Source organism: Passer domesticus, chromosome 5, assembly GCF_036417665.1.
Source record: "Passer domesticus isolate bPasDom1 chromosome 5, bPasDom1.hap1, whole genome shotgun sequence".
Taxonomy (NCBI): Eukaryota; Metazoa; Chordata; class Aves; order Passeriformes; family Passeridae; genus Passer; species Passer domesticus.
Genome location: NC_087478.1, coordinates 5,577,542 through 5,594,901, shown reverse-complemented (window position 1 = coordinate 5,594,901; position 17,360 = coordinate 5,577,542). Strand labels below are relative to the sequence as shown.

The window sequence follows — 17,360 nt, the reverse complement described above, 5'->3', positions numbered from 1 at the left end:
GCTAGAAATACTGTTCATGGTCATGGGAGGTCCTAATTATTTTCTCTGCAATGCCCAGCAGATTGAAAATTTTCTCCAGATGTATAAAAATGGAATTTGAAAGCCTCAAGAGCCATAAGATTATTTCCCCCAAGCCCAGAAGGTTTATATTAAAAATGTCATTACCAAAAAAAAAAAGCGCCAAATCAGATGCATTCAAGATCAAAAATTCTTTGCACTGAGACTGAGAAATATATAAACTTTTTTTTATTCCTGATAAATACCACATGAAAGATTAACCTATAAAGTCTTTATATTTACAGAAATAACCAAGATTCAGATTCAACTGCTTCCCTCTAATCATCTCCCCACGTCACTCTCCAATGCAAAAGCAGCCAAAAAAAGCTCCACATATGCTCCTTGCAGGGCTGAGACTCATCTAAAGCTCTAAAATATGGGAAACAGTTGAATTTGCACAGTTCCCTGAATAACAAACTGAAACAAAAGCAGTTGTCATGTGCATTGTCCCTTGGTCATTGTCTTGGTCTTACACTCTTGAAAACCCATCCCTCTGCTGTACATTGGATGTGTCCAGCAAAAAGCACAGATCTCAAAATAAACCTAAATAAATGGGGCTTGGAAAAAGGAAGCTATAAAAAAAAAAATCTCCTTTATGCTTTTGTTTTTGCAAAGCCCACCCCAAGTTCTTGTTGGTGTTCAGGCTCAAAGTCTGCCTCTTCCATCCTCTCTGGGTGCTGGAGCCCAAAATGTGAGCCCCAGCCCCCAGAGAGCCTCAGAGCGCGTTGTACTCCACACATTTGGATGGGTCTGTTGGGAAGTGCTTCTGGCAGATGGTCATCAGCCTCTTCAGCCCCTGGGAATTAACAAAACAAGGACAATTCTGAAATAAGGCTGCAGCTGTTGAACAAACTTAATAGCCTACAGTATTCTTAAGTATAACAAGAAGAATTAAAAAGAAAAGGCTGCTATTTTGAGGTTGGGATTTTGGTAGTTATTCTGTTTAAAGTTTGAGGTTCTCTTCATATTAAAGGAGTTTGTGGCATAACAAAAAAGGCTACAGCTTCAACACTATCTGCTAAGATTCACAGTGAAGGATCACACTGTGATCCTTCACAGTGAATCCTTCACTGTGATTCCCTGTGAAGAAAAAGGGAAATCTTCATTCCCTTCTTTAATTCTTTAATCTCTATCACCAAGGGAACAAATGATATCATAATTAAAGATATTTTCAAGAAAGCTGAATATTAAAATTCATTCTAAAGAGCAAAAAGCAATTTCAAAACAAGCTGCAGAACCGAACACTTCTCAGGAGGAGAACTGTGGACACAGGATATCACAGAGGCAAAAGGAGGCAATCAAGGAGAAAGGCAGAATGTGGACTTCTCAGTTCTTTCAAGGCATCAACTGCCAAAAACCAACATGACAGGAACCCTGTGATTATTTTCTTTCAAGTCACACAGAAAAGTCCAACAAAGAAGAAAGCCAGCTGCTGTGGTAGAAATGTAATTTAGCAGTGACACTGTACTCCAAGATGGCAGAGTCATGTCCCTGTCATGAGACTCTCCTCATGGAAGGCAGCTCCTCACTCAGGGAAAAATGATTCAACAGGATGATGCTTTGGCCTTTCTCATGCAGACAAGCATGGAAAGTCTGTCCCAGCACCATAAGGACTCCTTGTTTGGGATGTTCTCACTCCAGAGTGCTGCAACCAGGAGCGTGTTTGCTTCATGCAGCTGCTGGGAGCACGAGTAATAAACACCCCATGCTCCAGTTTGAACCAAACTCGTCAAACAAGACCCAATATTTAAAACCAACATGAAGAACACACATGTTTAAAACCAACTTTGTCTTGCTGCTGCAGTGAGTTGAGTAATTTAGAAGCAGAGGTATGGAATTCCCAGTGGGAAGATGAACTCAAGAATTTCCTTGGCCAACAGAGCCCCAAAAGCAGAGAAGGGACAAACTGGGGATCACACACATCTTCCGCAATGTTTTATGTTTTGTGTGTTGTGTTAAGAGAGACCAAGCAACACTCCAGAGTAGAGATCTTTCTGCCCAGGAGTGGCAAATGGACAGAGAAGGCCAATTACTGAGCAGCCTGGTCTGGAAGGTTCTCCTGCCAGGGGAGCTGGAACTTGACAGTCTTTGAAGGTCTTTCTCAATCCAAATCATTTTGTGACTCTATGAATTATTCACCGTTATGACACGTGGATGAACACAGACCACAACAACATTATTTAGTTTAAAACTATTTCATCCATTAAATACTTCCAAGCATAACTGGAGCCTGTCTCTGAAGATGCATAATCCACATTCCAATTTTCACCTTACAAAATAATTGGTCAAATTTAATTTGCTGTCTCTGTAGTGTCTGGAGCCCCCTGTGTCTTCACAATGATATTCTTTCATGTTATGCTATTAAAAACTAGAGTTGAAGAGAAACCAAAGGTTTTAACTGCAGCCCAACTACAGAGACTCAGAGCAGAAGGGAAGTTGCATTTTGCAAGCAATTTCCTTGCAGACATCTGCAGAAGCTGAAAAGCAACAGGAGTGCTGCTGCTGAAGAAGGAAGACATTTATAAACCTTGCCTGCCAGGAGCTCTGAGCTCCATGATGCTGCTCTGGAGGCTTTAGAGTTAACCAGAAGGTTTTTTTATCTCAATGAAACTGCAACTGGCAAGAGCCAAACACATTTAAAAATACCAAAAGAGAAGGCTTGTTTCCTGCGACCTGTCCACCTGCTGTGTGGAAAGGGCAGAGTAGAAAAACAGCACTGCTGTTATTTCCACAACCAGAAGTCCACATGAGTATGAAGATGCCCAGGAGGAACTAAGCCTGGAATTCTGAGCCCGGGTTCCTGAACTTATTAATGAATGCATTTATCTAGTTGCTGAAGTAGTCAGAAGGACTGAATTTTACAGTATTAAATTCTGGGCATGTTTAAAGCACAAGTTAAGCAGTGAGAGGCCTCAGGAGAATCAAGCTGTCTTCACAGCTGCTTTGGTGTTCATGCAGAATCACAGCAGTTCAGAAAAACCCATTAGACTGTTCCTGGCCCATTACTGAAGAGCCTCCAGGTCCTGGATGAGCTACTGTTAATTGGATGTTATGCTTGAAACAAACTAAACCTGTCCATTTCTGGGACCCTTCCACCACGTCACCTGATGTTACCATGACACTGACGTTTCTCAAAGACCCCCCTACACAAGCAGACCTGTTGGATTTCCAAAGCTGCCATTACCTGTATGTATTTCCTCTGAGTTTCATCGTTGAGCACGTGGGCCACGTGCTTGGAGAAAATCTTCTCGCGCCCGGTCCGCGCGTGGATGCCGACCATGGTGACGCCGATGGGCCAGGGAGCATTCCCTATGGCCATCTGCAGGTAGGCATCGTTGGCCTGGGGAGGGAAGGGCACCACTGAGCACCACAGCAGCTGCACCACACAAAGCATTTCTGCACTGCCAGGTGCAGATAAACCCCATTCCAGTGTCCCTGATCTGGTGTCACTGCGTGGTATCACCCAACTGCACAACGCGCCTGCCCACGTGGAACTCTGAGGGAACTTTGCCTTATGAAAAAAAAGAACTGGATAAGGCAGTCTGGTTATCTTGACCAAAACTAAGGTTTACTGGGGTTATTTTCAACCCAACCATCTCTGGTTGAATAAGGTTACATTTGTAACCATGCTGAAGGCCAGAGCAGTAGCAGCAGTGAATCAATCAGGAATTTCCCCATCAAGAGTGGAGATACTGTTTTAAAGCTGTAACAGACAACATTTCTGGGGAAAAACAGGGATAAAACTCAAAGGGAAAATTAACAGAAAGAAAGGCAGAAAGGAAGAGAAGTATAGAGCTTAAAAAACCCCACCATAACAACTGAGAACCAGTAAGTGACAGATACAATTACAGAAAAAACCTGAAGGATGTGGAACAGGACATTCCTTCTCTATTAGAGAGCAGCTACAAAACTCACTGATAAAGAGTTCATTTATCACCTCGTGTTCAGAAACTGGACAGTAAGAAGCAGCAATCATGACCAGTGGGTGCAGATTCTTTCCAGCTAGCACTGAACAAACTGGGAGGTGAATAATGAACAAGGCAGGGGTGGCAGACAGGACAGAGCTTAGTCATCACCTGCATGAGGCAGAATCTGAACAGTCTTAGTGAAATACCTACTTGCTGACTTAAATATACTTTTGTGATGAAACAGTATGTGAACATGCAATTAAAGACCCTTGCAGGACTGTCACACCAGGGTTAATTAAGGCTGAGTGGACAACTTGCATTCTTTGCCTGCTGTCAACACGTTGATTTCAAAATTAAATCTTACAAGCTTTTCAACTAAAAAAGCAGCCAAAATCTGTGGCTGACAGTATTCACTAGGGTGCACAAAGCAAGCAGCAGGCAAAAAGAGACAGAAGACAAAAGCAGGCAAAAAGAGACAAGTCACTTAGCAAGTAAAATTGAGAAGAATGTGAGTATCTGTAAAAGCATTAGCCTAATGTAAAAAAATCAAAACAAAACAACAAAACATCCAAATGTGTACTCAAGTCATCCAAAATCTCTGTGGAGTTTACTTAAAGGCAAGCACCTCCAGGAGAGAGAAGCACTGCTGATTAACCCAGAGATACACCACATTCCTGCATGCTTATTAGTTTGAGAAGGTATTGGAAAGGGAATTTCCACATAATGATGACAACCAAGAGGAACAAAATGCTTCAAAATAAAATCCCACTACCATACATCCCACATGTTCGGTTCTGCTTCTAAACGATTTTGGATTAAATTTGCCTCAGGCCATACAAAGTTTTTTTCAGCATCGAAAGCAGGTTTGCTTGCTTACTTGACAAATTATGCCAAATCCTCACAAGAATACTAAGACTAGAAATTTAAAGAAAGCACAAATAAAAGACAGCTCAGTTTCCTCTGCATATACAAGCTGCTTCAGCAAATGCTATTGGTATTTCAGTTTCACTTCTGAAGACAGCTACAAATAAAATCTAATACTGCCTTTGATCTTGTGTCCCAAAGTACTTCTGCCTCCTGCAGTGAGCAGAATTCATCCAAAAAAATCTTCTCATTAACTTACCTCAACCTTACCAGGCCACTTAACGTGAGTGTAGACAAAGAAAGGGACAGTGCCTCATATTCAATAACTCAATTAATTCCTAATTAATTAATCATCAACACCCTATTAGTACTCAATACCTTCATTTAACCTTAGAACATCAGGTTTCCCCTTGAGGAATGCCTCTGCAACTTAATATACCCCATCTCTGAGAAAAATTTTCTACATGTTTACAAAGCTGTGCAGTTTCATGAACCTCAAAAGATCAGGCTGTGGATCAAACACTACTTAGAGCCCAACATTTCACAGCCATTTTTCATTTTGTTGGGATAGATGTTATATTTCCAGCTATGCATCTTCAAAATGAAAAAAAAAAAATATGGGCATGCTGAAGCAATAAACTCAATCTTTTACAACCAGACAGCATGAACATGACAAAAGGAAAAGTACAAACAAACGTACCTTCACGTATTCTCTTTGCAACATAAATTTAATAATATCTGTTATTGATTCTTTGATGTCTGCAGGAAGTGTCTACAGGAGAGAGGGGGAAGAAAAAAAGACATTTAGTTCAGAACAGCAGCTCAGGAAAATCATCTTACTCAGCATTTATGCAAAGTTTAGCAACTACCCTTGCTTGGGGAGTTGCACAAAGGAAAACATGTTCATTATTCAGATGCAGGATCTGAAGAGGAGAGGTTAAGCGGTTACACCTGGTAGCTGATGGCAAAGTGCAAAATGCAACCCCAATTTTCTGTCATGTTTGCAACCCAGGGAGCAGGTGCTGCTTTAAACAGCTAAAAAAGCAGCGAGTGGGCAGATTTCACTGATCGAGATAAAGTCAGAGCTGGGTGTCAGGAGCTCTAGATACAGAAACTGTCACCAATCCACTCATCCCCTCTCCTGGAAAGGGCCCTGGTGCTGGGTGCTGGAGAGCAAGGCTGAAGGCATCCAGAGGTGGCTCACCCTTTTGCGGAGCTTCCTGAAGAGCGGGCGCAGGTAGGACTCGGTCTGTTTCTGCGTGGCGCTGTTCAGCTTCCCCTGCACGCCCCGCTTCACGTAGTCCTCCCTGGCATTCAACTCCTTGGCCCAAACTCCCAGGAGGAACTGCAGGGAGCAAGCACATCTGTGTCATGGTGCCATCTAGTGACTCCCCGGCACATCAGACAGAAGACAGGGCTAAGCAAGCAAGGCAAAGTGAGGTTTTTTTATCTGAGTTAAGAAGGTAAAACCTTTTTCAGAAGGATAGGCAAGGAGGGACAGGAACAACTCTCTTATCTTAAATGTACACACACAAATTAAAGCTTCAGCTCTTGCTGTGACTTTGATTACCACAACAGTTACACAGGCACCAGCTGACTGGGCTGAGAGGCAACACAGGTTTCTTGGCAGGAACAAGGAAACAATTTCCTGCCATCCACTTGAACCTGTGGACTTCCTTTAAAACTCTCCAATTTCACTAACAGTATCAGGTGACATTCCAATTCAGCTTGCACTGTTCCAAGGAAACTCCTCCAAAGGTTCTGATGCCACAGTACTACACAGAGGCAGCTACAGACAACTGCCTCAAATATCACACAAAAATCAAAACCGTATTTATTTTGTCTGGAAAAGCAGGACCAGATTTTGAAGAATGCTGCTCTCCCAAGAGCTCTTTCCCAGATTTGGCACAAGTCACTGTTGTGACTAACAAAGGCTGTGGAGTGCCAAGCATTTCAAAAAACCCACATCTTACACATAACATGTGAGATTTTCCTCTCAAGCAGCTGAAACCCACCCTTCTATTCTTGAAATGTATCTGCATGGCATTAATAATATGACACAAGTACAGAATAATTAGAGTTTGTTACCTTCAAGAACTTTGTTATGATGTCCATATCATAGTGATCATCACCCCGTCCTAAAGATTCTCCCAAAGCCTGGAACAGGGGGAAAAAAGGGCCATTATTTCTATTTTGTCTAGTCTGCCAGCACCACCACAGCAGAGCAGGGTTCACTGCACCACAAACTGCAATAAATTCCACAAGAAATCCCAAACACTGGTCACGAAACAGAAACAAATGCTACTGAAATTTGTTAGTCTATTAAAAACATTTACATCAAAATGGCAATATATTTCTGAAAAGTCAATGCAACAGTAATTCTTCGATCATTAACTACTAAATTATTGGCATAATTAGCAGCTGTCTGACAGCACTGCATTAAGGGGAAATGTGGGTGCACTGCATTTTTTGAGATCCCCAAAGCCATCAATTAACCTAATTATTTTGTTATGCTATTTCAATTCTCTGATGTACTGGGGGCTCTTTATCATTTAATTGCAACTGTGAATTTGGGGGAACAAATTAAAAAAAAGAAAAAACCAAGCAACAAACCACTAAAAAAGCCCAGCTGCATGCTCCAATTCTCCACCGTCCTGCCAAAACCTCAAAACTGTAAATACTAACAGTAAATTTTATAAACATTTTCCACTAGGTATAGTTCCATTTATAATCAATTTCCATTGCCCTCATGTTTCCAAAGTCAGTTTTATTTTTAAAAATCTCCTAGATTTGGAGTCAAATTCAATGAAAGCCTTCATGCTCAAGGCAATGCAGTTAAAGTAATATAAAATTAAGACACAATGTTTTCAAACTTTTTAGAAAAAGATTGTTTGCATGGCTCAAACCAAGCCTGCCCTACTAACACAAAAAGGGGTTATTTTGAGAGCTAACAGATCAAGAAAATGCAGCTCCAATACTGCTACTATCCACTCTGGTACTGCAGTTATTTTAAACCAGAACCCCTGGCACCATAAAAAAAAACCCAGACTATTTTTTAATAATGATGTATTCACTTCAGCTTTCAGTTATAAATCGTATTATTTCTTAAACACACTTTTGGAAGGATGTTATGAAGATTAACTTCTGCAAAGAGTTTTGAAGATTAAGGGTAAAAGTCTTCAGCTCAAGTTAATGTGCTTTTCAAAACATTATCCTCAAATACCAGGTGCTGAATGCATTTCCTGGCACTCACTCTCCACTCACTCACACAAACACCACAGGATTCTTTCACAACAGAGCAGCCATTTGCATTCAGCATTCAAGTTTTTGGGACACATTATGTCTGCACTAATACTTCCTGTGGTCTGCCTCCTTCTGATGCTCTTTTTTTTTTTTTTTTATCCTAGATGTTCTGTGTGTCTATTTTTCAGAGTCCTTCTTTCTTGTATAGGGAAAATTAATTGGTACTTATTAATTGGACCTTATTACGCTCTCAAATATTCATTGGAAAGGCTTTGGCATTTATGACCAGGTAATCTATTGGAATTAAATGCTCTACTTCTGAAATTCCTGGAGAATGAATCTTTACTGTATCACAATCTTTGCAGGCAATGCCTGTCCCCTTTGGGATGCAGTGCTGTAAACAAAGACCACTTGAGTTTTCATTTGTCTCTTGTAGGCATCTACAGTGCAACTCCAGGCTTGGAAACATAAATTTTCTCCTTAAGAATACTTCAAAATGTCTAAGTCAGCTGTTGAAACGAAGACAACTTTTTCTAAACAATCCTGAAGCTTCCTCACAGCAACATACTACATCTGACACCCCTTAGTTGTGACCTATCCCATACTTCTAGTTCTTCAATAGTAGTATTCTCCTCGTGGACTTTCAGGTCATTCTGGGAGTCATCATCTCCTGCTTCTTGGCCACCCACAATTTCATTCAGATACTGCTGATCAATCTTATCCAAAGCAGCCTTCAGGTCATTTCTCAGGCCCTATGAAACAGGGGAAAAAAAAAAAAAAGAGAGACTGGTTTATTAAAAAACCCTCAAGTAAATAAAAGCAGTTCAGCACTGTCACTGTGAGCATCTAACTTCTGTTTAAGGTGCAAATTCTGTAAAAACACACATAAGGGTTTAGTCTTGTTTGAATTTAACTGAACTCCAACAACAGTTTGTGCTTCAGCACTTAAAAAAAGCAGGTGCATGAACTTCAAGCGCTCATACCCATGAAAAATACTTTTTATAGTATTTTCACCAAAAAAAAACCTGGAGGATGGAATCAGCCTCTAGAACTTTCTTCAAGTCATTTTCTCCAAGCAATGCACTGAACCACCCCAAAACAAATGAAAACCAGACCATAACCATCATCAGTTCTACAAGTCTTCACACCTGCCCTGAAAAAAAGATGTAAATAAGTCTCACTCCTTCAGTGCCAGACATAAAACAATAATGTTGTTTCCTTTTATTACAAATTACTTAAACATAGCAGAATGTTTTACTATAGATTCACTGCTTAAAACCCTCAACTTTAGAAGAGGTGACTAAAAAAAACCAGAATTAAAACCACATATATAAAGTTAAAAGGTTCTTTCAAATAGAACACAAAACTCACCTTAACCACAGTTGAAGGATTTGCCTTCTCATCATGAGACATAAAATATAAAGCTCTATAAAGCACTATGACATTTCTTACCCTCAGACAAATTCAGCCACTCCACAGGGAATGGATATGCACAGTTACTTCCCCTCTTCCATCATCACACTTAGCTGTCTGGAGCATTTCTATTAATCATTTAGTTACTCTAAAAATGTCTGAACCACAAGGTTGATTGACTAAGCAACATGCAGAATCCCCCTAGACAGCAACAGGAGTGACTGAAACACGTACCAAAAACCCAGCACAACCCTATTTATGGGCTCTCTATTTCCTAATCCTGCTCCTGTCACAGATGTCACTGGAGGGGAAGCTTTCATTAGCACAGCTTTTATTTCTAGATCTGTTTATCTTTATTTTAAAGACTTGGAGAGGAAAAGGTTTCCCTTTTATGGGCAGCCCCAGGAAAGACACTGAAAACAATTCAGTTTGCCACAAATTAGGGAAGAAAATTTTAGGGAAGAAAATGCAAATTGTCACTCTGTTAGTAAGGCTGTAAATTTGGTTAACGGTGAATGTAAAACAAACCTCAATTGTGTCTCCTCCTTAACTGATCATTTCTTAAGATAAAATGAATAAATTAATTATATATTCAAGTCAGTTTTTGAGCTCACGGCTATTTCAAAGGGAAGAGGGAAAAATGACACTTCCATAACAAGTTATTGCTCTGGAATCCAGGGATTTGAAAAATCTTTTATATCCCAGAGAGAAAGTATGCAGTCCTGCTCTACTCACCTGTGCCTTCTCAAGAGTGCACATCATCACAAACAGAGGATTACTTTAACAGTAAATGACTGTTCTCTGCTCATTAAAAAGCAGGGGCAGAACAAGCTGGGGTATTAGTGCCACCTGAAGGCCTTTTCCAAGTGACAAGGGTCTGGTAGGTTTCTAGAACTGAACTCTGTAACTTAACTGTAATTGTGAATAAAACTCCAATATTTAACATAGTTTCTCAGCAAATTTAAAAAAAGAAAAGAAAAAAGAGGTAAGAACACATATTCTCTTGGATGTCTATTAACCTCCTCCTCCTGAAAATGAACAGTTACTGAAAATGATTTTCAGTAACTTGTCTAGGGTTACTTACACCGTGAATAAGTACCTAAGAGCCAGGCTTACCTTGTTCACTTCAGGTGCAAGAATTTCAATCTTCCTCAGCCGCTGAAATGCATCATAATCTGTTTCTCCAAACAGCCTGATGGGCTCACCCCTCTCTCGTAACCTCCTGATAACCTGAAAAGAATCAAAGCACTCCCTGACGCATAAAGGAAGCAAAATAAAATCCAGAATGACAGATTTATTTACTTTGCTTAGAATAACAAGCTGAGCTGGACTGGAGAGGAAATGGCAATATTTTAAGCAGTTGAAAAACGTTCCAGACACTTTACAATCTAAATATAAAATTCCCACGGTATTTCAGTGAAAGGTCATTCCAAATATTACCAATCCAAATTCTGCATAAAATCCCAGGCTGTTTGATACAGCCAAACTTCTTCCTGCTCTGACTTGTTCAAACAAATACACAAAAAATCATCCCTCTGGCAGAGCTTAAAAACCACTTTCAAAATCACAAAGGAACTTGACAATAATCTCACTCACCTATTTGACTTGGCAATAAAAATACAAACTGGGCTGCAGGTTGTCCCAGCACAGCTATGAGATGATCTGCTGAAAACCCCCATCATTAAGCATTTGGGAAATATGAAGTCCTAAAATCTAATGGGATAGTTACTTTAAAAGTAGATATAACAGAAGTGAAAAAGCCTCCCTTGACTTGATTCAAACCTCAAACCAAACACAAAACCAACAAACCCCATTACAAGTCCTGTAAAAACCTGAATATCCTGACAAATTAAGGGGAGGTGTGGCATGCTTGGATGACCTCAGCTGTGAATTTCAGTATTTCCAAGATTAGAGTGTATTCCGTACTTCTGAACTTCCTGCTCCTCCTTTGGGGTGTGGATCTGTTTGTGAACTTAAGTCCAGACAGGCATTTTTATCCTTAGAAAAGGCAAAGAACATCCCAGCTGCTCTGGCTTTAGGACTGTTTCTTCTAGAGGCTAAGGTGAACTTCCAAAACTTGGTTTCTAAATTTGTGCTCAGACCAACAAGTTACAAAGAAAAGAAGCTCAGGGAAAAAAAAAATCTTGGAAAAAGCCAGCATGCCATCTTCAGTGCTAGCCAAGAATAATGCTGATATTCAGAGTATCTCTCTGAAAGATCTGTAAAATGTTATAAAAATCTGTGTAAATTCCTGTAACAAAGAGGCTCTACCCATCTGCACCTCCCTATGCATTCAACTGGACAGCAGAGCCCTGATAAGCAAAGATGATCATTAATTGCTGACTGCAAAAATGGAAGCTTATTAAATAAAACTGCCATAAAAAGTACAGTTCACTGGATGAAACAGCCCTAACAAGGAATTCCAGGTGCACCTGCTGTAAACTCAAGGAGTCATTTTATGGTTTTTGATTTTACCTCCTGTCTGGAAAGAGTCATTGGTAACTTTTCCTCTGCCAGTTCGAGTTCCAGCACTGGATTTGATGTAGCCAGTGGTTTCTCCTCCTCTTCCTGCTGCTGTACCTACATTCAACAAACAAAGTTACTCATGTGCCATGGAAACAAACCCACATATTGACAAGAAATGATGACAAGATACAGAACTCTGGAACACAGACTTTCCTATGACAATATAAACCTTCAGTTTCATAGCTTTATGGTCCATAATTGCATCTCACAAAACAATAAAAGTTCTTGATAGTATCAAGCACTAACACTTCTGCAGGTTGCAGGAAGCAGTCTCTCCAGCAAACAGAAAGGACAATTGCTGAAGTTTGGCTGTCACTTCAGCAGGCAGATGCCAGCACTGGTGCCAAAAATAGCAAATCCACCCTCTGCCTGTTGATTCCTGCCCCTGTTCCATCCTTCTCTTCCAAGCAAGACCATTTGCACCAATGTGTGATGAACCGCAAGGGGGAAATTATTCAAACAGAAAATACTCTGACAAGCACAAATACTGGTACTGTTCCCAGCCTGCTTCCCTTCCTCATCCAGCTCCCCAGGACAGACAGAAGGAGAGGAAGGGAAACCCCAGGGCAGGGTGAGAGTGGGGCTGCCTCTCCCAGGGTCAGTGTGAGTTACAGTGTTCATTACCTGCAGCCTCAGGAGGCTGAGCACAGTGAGCAGTGAGCCACGGTTTCTGTTGGGTTTTGAGAGGTAATGAACCTCCCCAACCTTGTTTTAGGTAATGCACCTCTCTAACAACCTTGCCAGTTTCTTACAGGTAAAAAAAAAAAAAAACACAACAACAACAAACAAAACAACAAAACACAACTGCTCATAGGAACAGGATATCTTTAACAACTCCTCTTAGTCTAAAAGAAGGTCCCTGAATCAAAGAGAGCATCCCTTCTTAATTATTCAGTATTTTAATAATGCACAACAACTCTTTGATCCAATTTACTTTGAGACAGCAGCCATGTAACTCCAGCTCCCTGTATAAGCTCAAATGCAACACTTCTGACAGCAGGAGCAGATTGCTGGTGGTAATATTCCTATAGTAAGGAAACACCTTCAGTGCTCACTCATATCTTGTTTTTTTCTTAATTCCCTTTCTGTACTTGCTAAAAGGGAAACAATCCAATGAATGCTAGAGCAGCCTGCAGCATTCCCTGTGTATGGGCAGCCTGTATTTGGGTTGATCAATCCAAAGAAGGTACTGGACAGAATTTTAATTTTATTTTTTAATAGGCATTTTATTCTTTCAGGACACAGTGCCAGCCTTGCTCAGGTGTCAGTGTGACTCTGTGTGGCTGGCAGGATCCACCCCTGGGGCTTCAGCTACAAGATTCAGCAATTTCAGACGTACAAATCCACACTCAATGCTGTATTAGCAAACACAGAAAAAAATCAATCCTACAAATATAGATGTTTGGAATGAACAAGGGAAAGACAACTGAATCAATGTTTAACACATAAAGGGAGGGGGAAAATAAAATTTCTATCAATGCAGAGAAGGAGGAATTGACAGGGGACAGAAAATATGGAAATTATGGTTTAAATTTTTTTTTTTAAATATAGTCCCAGAGCAGGAGGATACATACAAATTTTAACTTACAAACATTCTTGAAATCATAAAGAGACAGCAGCACTGGAAAAAAAGATTTGATCCATTCTGTCAGCTGGACTCCAAGTTATAAGCAGTATCTGTACCACTGTTATTTTGTTTCAGTGCTTTCTTCAAGCAAGTGAAATTATTCCAACTTATAAAGTCTAAGCAAAGTAAAAAAGCACCTGCATTTAAAAGGAAATCAGTCTGTGTTCCATGTCTCATTAACACAGTAGAGAACCAATGCAGAAATCTGGGAGGCTCTAAAAAGATACTAAATTTAACAAAGTAACTTATTTTAAAACCATTGTCGGGGTTGCATTTCACACCCAAACTGGTGCTGCAGCAGCACAGGTAACCCCAGTTTAACCACAGCAGGTTCTGAAGAATTCAAGCTACTGCTCAAAAGGCACCAGGCAGGGATTTGCACTTGGGAGAGCAGCTGCATTCAGAGCTTTCCCATGACTTCAATATTAGCTGCACGTTCCGAGAGTCGTTTTGGCATCGACGTCCAAATGTGCACAAGCAGATCAAGGTTTCAGAATAAGTCACCAACTGGGTAAAGGTCACTTGAAAACAAAGCTCCTATTTGTGCCCTCTAACAGCAAACAGGATTATGAAACTGTCTTCCCCAGGGAATGCATCCCCCCTCCCAGACACCCCGTCAGGCAGGCAGGCAGGCACACACACTTGTAAAAGACAACAACATTCTTTCCATTTCACTAAACTCTTGCCCTGACACCATTACAAGGCAGATAAAGCCTTCCACATCACCCATTTGTTGCAAAATGCACCCGAGGTTACCAATTGTTTCTAATATTTTGCCAGCAAGAACATAAATGCTGTTGTTGCACAGCTTCAGTGCTGGGTGGTTAATGGCCAAAACCCAAATACAAATTTGGGAGAGTTGGCAGATCTTTTTGATGCACACCCACACTATACTGATTTCTTTTGGACATTTTGACAACGAAGATGGGATAAAATTATCCAAATGTATCCATTTTTCTCAATAAGGGGAGGAAGGTGGCTGTATCAGATCCAGTGTTCATGCCTAACAGCACAATTTAATAAGAAAGGAAGACAAGCTTTGATCCCGAGCCACTTCATGCTTTCCACAAATAAAAACAAACAAACAAAAAAAAAAAAAGAAACAAAAGCCAAACCATAACACAAACTTAAGTAGCTGTATGTCATGCATATCTTTTCCTGCATTGAAAATGGTTTTGGAAAGTCATACCTCTCCAGGTGGCTTCTCATTTACAGGCTAATGTATAACATTAACAGATTGAACAAAGAACAACAATTATCATTAACAACATTGATATCGTTGATTAAAAAAAAAAAAAAGAAAAAAAGCAGACTTCAAAATAAACACACCAAGTCCTGGAAGAACAATTTCCATACCTTGTAGCCACATCTCTGGAAGTAGGCCTCCTCTTCCTTTTTAGCTAACTCACTGCGTTTGAAATACTTCTTATTGCCCTAAAAGAGAGGAGAGTTGTAACCAGTTCACACTTTTGCATGGCTGAGCAAAAATGGCTCAAACTTCCTTACTTGGCTTGGTGAATTCAGCTACATCCTCTCCCAGAGATGCCTAGCTGGAAGCACCTCTGAAATCAGCAATACAGAGTTACTTTGCAGGATACATGCATAAGCAGAATGAAAAAGTGATTAAAGCACAAAGTGATTGCCAGCACTTTAGAAAACCCAAGTTTTTTGTCACGTAAAGCCTCGGTGTTCTCTGGTGTAAAGCTTCACTTCAGACATGCACAACCAGGCCAGGCTCTTTAGATAAACCACACTGAACACATCATTTGACATTAAATCAAGGAGGTGGCAGAGATCACCTTCCTACACAGCATTTTATAAGCTTGCTTGTGGGAGCTTTGTAGAAACGTGCCTGAAAAGACATTCCAGACACACAACAGCTGGGAAATGTGGACACCCCAAAGCATTTTCCTTGATTAGTACAAACTACAACTTCTTCCTTCACGCTCTGCCTGGCATACAGCAGCCTGCACCTCCCTCCTTCAGCCTCTGATGCCACAACCCAAAATCAGACACCCCTGAAAGGGGCTCTGCTCTACTGTGGGGTTTTTAGGCACATACAGAACTCACACCCTGCCCGGGTATGGGGTTTTTAGGCACACACACACTGCCCTAGATACGGGGTTTTTAGGCACACACACCCTGCCTGGATATGGGGTTTTTAGGCACACACACCCTGCCTGGATATGGGGTTTTTAGGCACACATCCTGCCCTGGATATGGGGTTTTTAGGCACACACACTGCCTGGATATGGGGTTTTTAGGCAGACACACTCAGCTCACACCCTGCCCTGGATATGGGGTTTTTAGGCACACACACACTGCCCGGGTATGGGGTTTTTAGGCACACACACACTGCCCGGATATGGGGTTTTTAGGCACACACACACAGCCCTGGCTATGGGGTTTTTAGGCACACACACACAGCTCACACCCTGCCCTGGATATGGGGTTTTTCGGCACACACACTCACTGCCCTGGATATGGGGTTTTTCGGCACACACACACACTGCCCGGGTATGGGGTTTTTAGGCACACACACTCACTGCCCGGATATGGGGTTTTTAGGCACACACACACAGCTCACACCCTGCCCTGGATATGGGGTTTTTCGGCACACACACACACACACTGCTCGGGTATGGCCAGATCGCGGCTGTGGGGAGGACAGAAACCACCCTGCTCACCGAAGCTCGCACTGCCTTTTCCCATCTCTCGGTGCCCGAAATGACCCAAACCAGCCCCAAAAGCCCATGGAACACAGCGGGGCTGAAGCCAGGCTGCACCCCCGCCCCCAGACTCCTCCCGGCTCCTGCCCGATCCCATCCCGGCTTTGGGAAACCCGGCCCCGGGCCGCTCCGCGCGCCCTTCCCGGCCCAGCCCGGGCCGCTCCCGCCTCACCCCGCCGCCCTCCCCCGCTCCCACACCCCGGGCGGCTCCGGGTGTCCATGCCGCCCGCCCTCACCCCCAGGAGCTCCTTCTCCTCCAGCTGCTGGCGCTTCCTGCTGATCTCCCGCTTGAGGATGTCCATGGCGGCCTCGGGAAGTACCGCAGGAAAACAACGCCGTCACTTCCGGGGCGGCCGCGGCGCCGCGCGGCGCCCCCTGGCGGCTGGGAGGAGCGGCGGCCCGGGGCCGGGTCAGTCCCTTCCCCCCCAAGTGACAAGTGACAGACGGGAGGGGATGGCCGAAATTGTGCCAGGAGGCGTTTAGATTGGATATTAGGAAAGGTTTCTTCAGTATCTGTGTAATGTCATACTGTTGTTGGAAGCAGATTATTTAAAGCGATACACAGACAGTGTAATGACAGTAATTATGAGACAGAGCCAAAACATAGCTGCTTTGTATCAAGGAATGTAGCAAAAGAGGTGGAATGTGATTTTTACAGTGGTCTTTCCCTGTTTCAGTACAGCTGGTTTTACAAAAGGGTGCTTGACAGGTTCTTTAAAGAGAGTCTGCGTGCAATTTATTCAGCTGTCTTCTCTGTTTAGCTTGAAAAATCTTTGGGGAAAAGTCTCTCTGACTGTGTTTGTACAGAGCCTCATGCGATGGGCCTTGGCTGCAGATGACAGCTAATATCAGATAAATCATGGCCTCAGGAAAAATTTCTTCTCCAAAAGGGTTCCAAGCCCTGGGACAGGCTGCTCAGGGAAGTGGAGTCACAGTCCCAGAACTGAAAAGATCTCTAGGTGTGGGATGTGGGGATGTGGTTATTGGTGGACT

General features: G+C 42.0%; 1 protein-coding gene across 4 annotated transcripts; it reads right to left on the bottom strand.

Moving 5' to 3' along the window:
- Positions 1 to 228: 228 nt before the first annotated feature.
- Positions 229 to 16,762, bottom strand: PRPF18 (pre-mRNA processing factor 18). 4 transcript variants are annotated; one of them, XM_064421800.1, is made up of 12 exons: positions 16,604 to 16,681; positions 15,145 to 15,200; positions 14,995 to 15,072; positions 14,828 to 14,854; positions 11,961 to 12,065; positions 10,602 to 10,715; positions 8,678 to 8,824; positions 6,918 to 6,986; positions 6,034 to 6,174; positions 5,530 to 5,601; positions 3,242 to 3,397; positions 229 to 853 (listed from the first exon to the last, which is right to left on the bottom strand). In XM_064421800.1, the coding sequence occupies exons 5-12, from the start codon at positions 11,979 to 11,981 to the stop codon at positions 773 to 775; spliced, it is 801 nt and encodes a 266-aa protein (XP_064277870.1). In that variant the 5' UTR covers positions 11,982 to 12,065; positions 14,828 to 14,854; positions 14,995 to 15,072; positions 15,145 to 15,200; positions 16,604 to 16,681; the 3' UTR covers positions 229 to 772. The 4 variants fall into 4 exon arrangements, with proteins under 4 accessions (XP_064277870.1, XP_064277867.1, XP_064277869.1 ...); XM_064421797.1 differs by lacking the exon at positions 15,145 to 15,200 and having other exon boundaries at positions 16,604 to 16,762; XM_064421799.1 differs by lacking the exon at positions 14,828 to 14,854.
- Positions 16,763 to 17,360: the final 598 nt, after the last annotated feature.

What these genes read in the sequence shown, in the direction of transcription:
- PRPF18 (XM_064421797.1), bottom strand. Translation starts at nt 16,669, where the DNA reads ATGGACATCCTCAAGCGGGAGATCAGCAGGAAGCGCCAGCAGCTGGAG. An exon ending in TCATAACAAAGTTCTTGAAG is followed by an intron (nt 6,175 to 6,917) that starts GTAACAAACTCT and finishes TGCTCCCTGCAG; the next exon opens with TTCCTCCTGGGAGTTTGGGC. An exon ending in TCAGGAAGCTCCGCAAAAGG is followed by an intron (nt 5,602 to 6,033) that starts GTGAGCCACCTC and finishes TCTCTCCTGTAG; the next exon opens with ACACTTCCTGCAGACATCAA.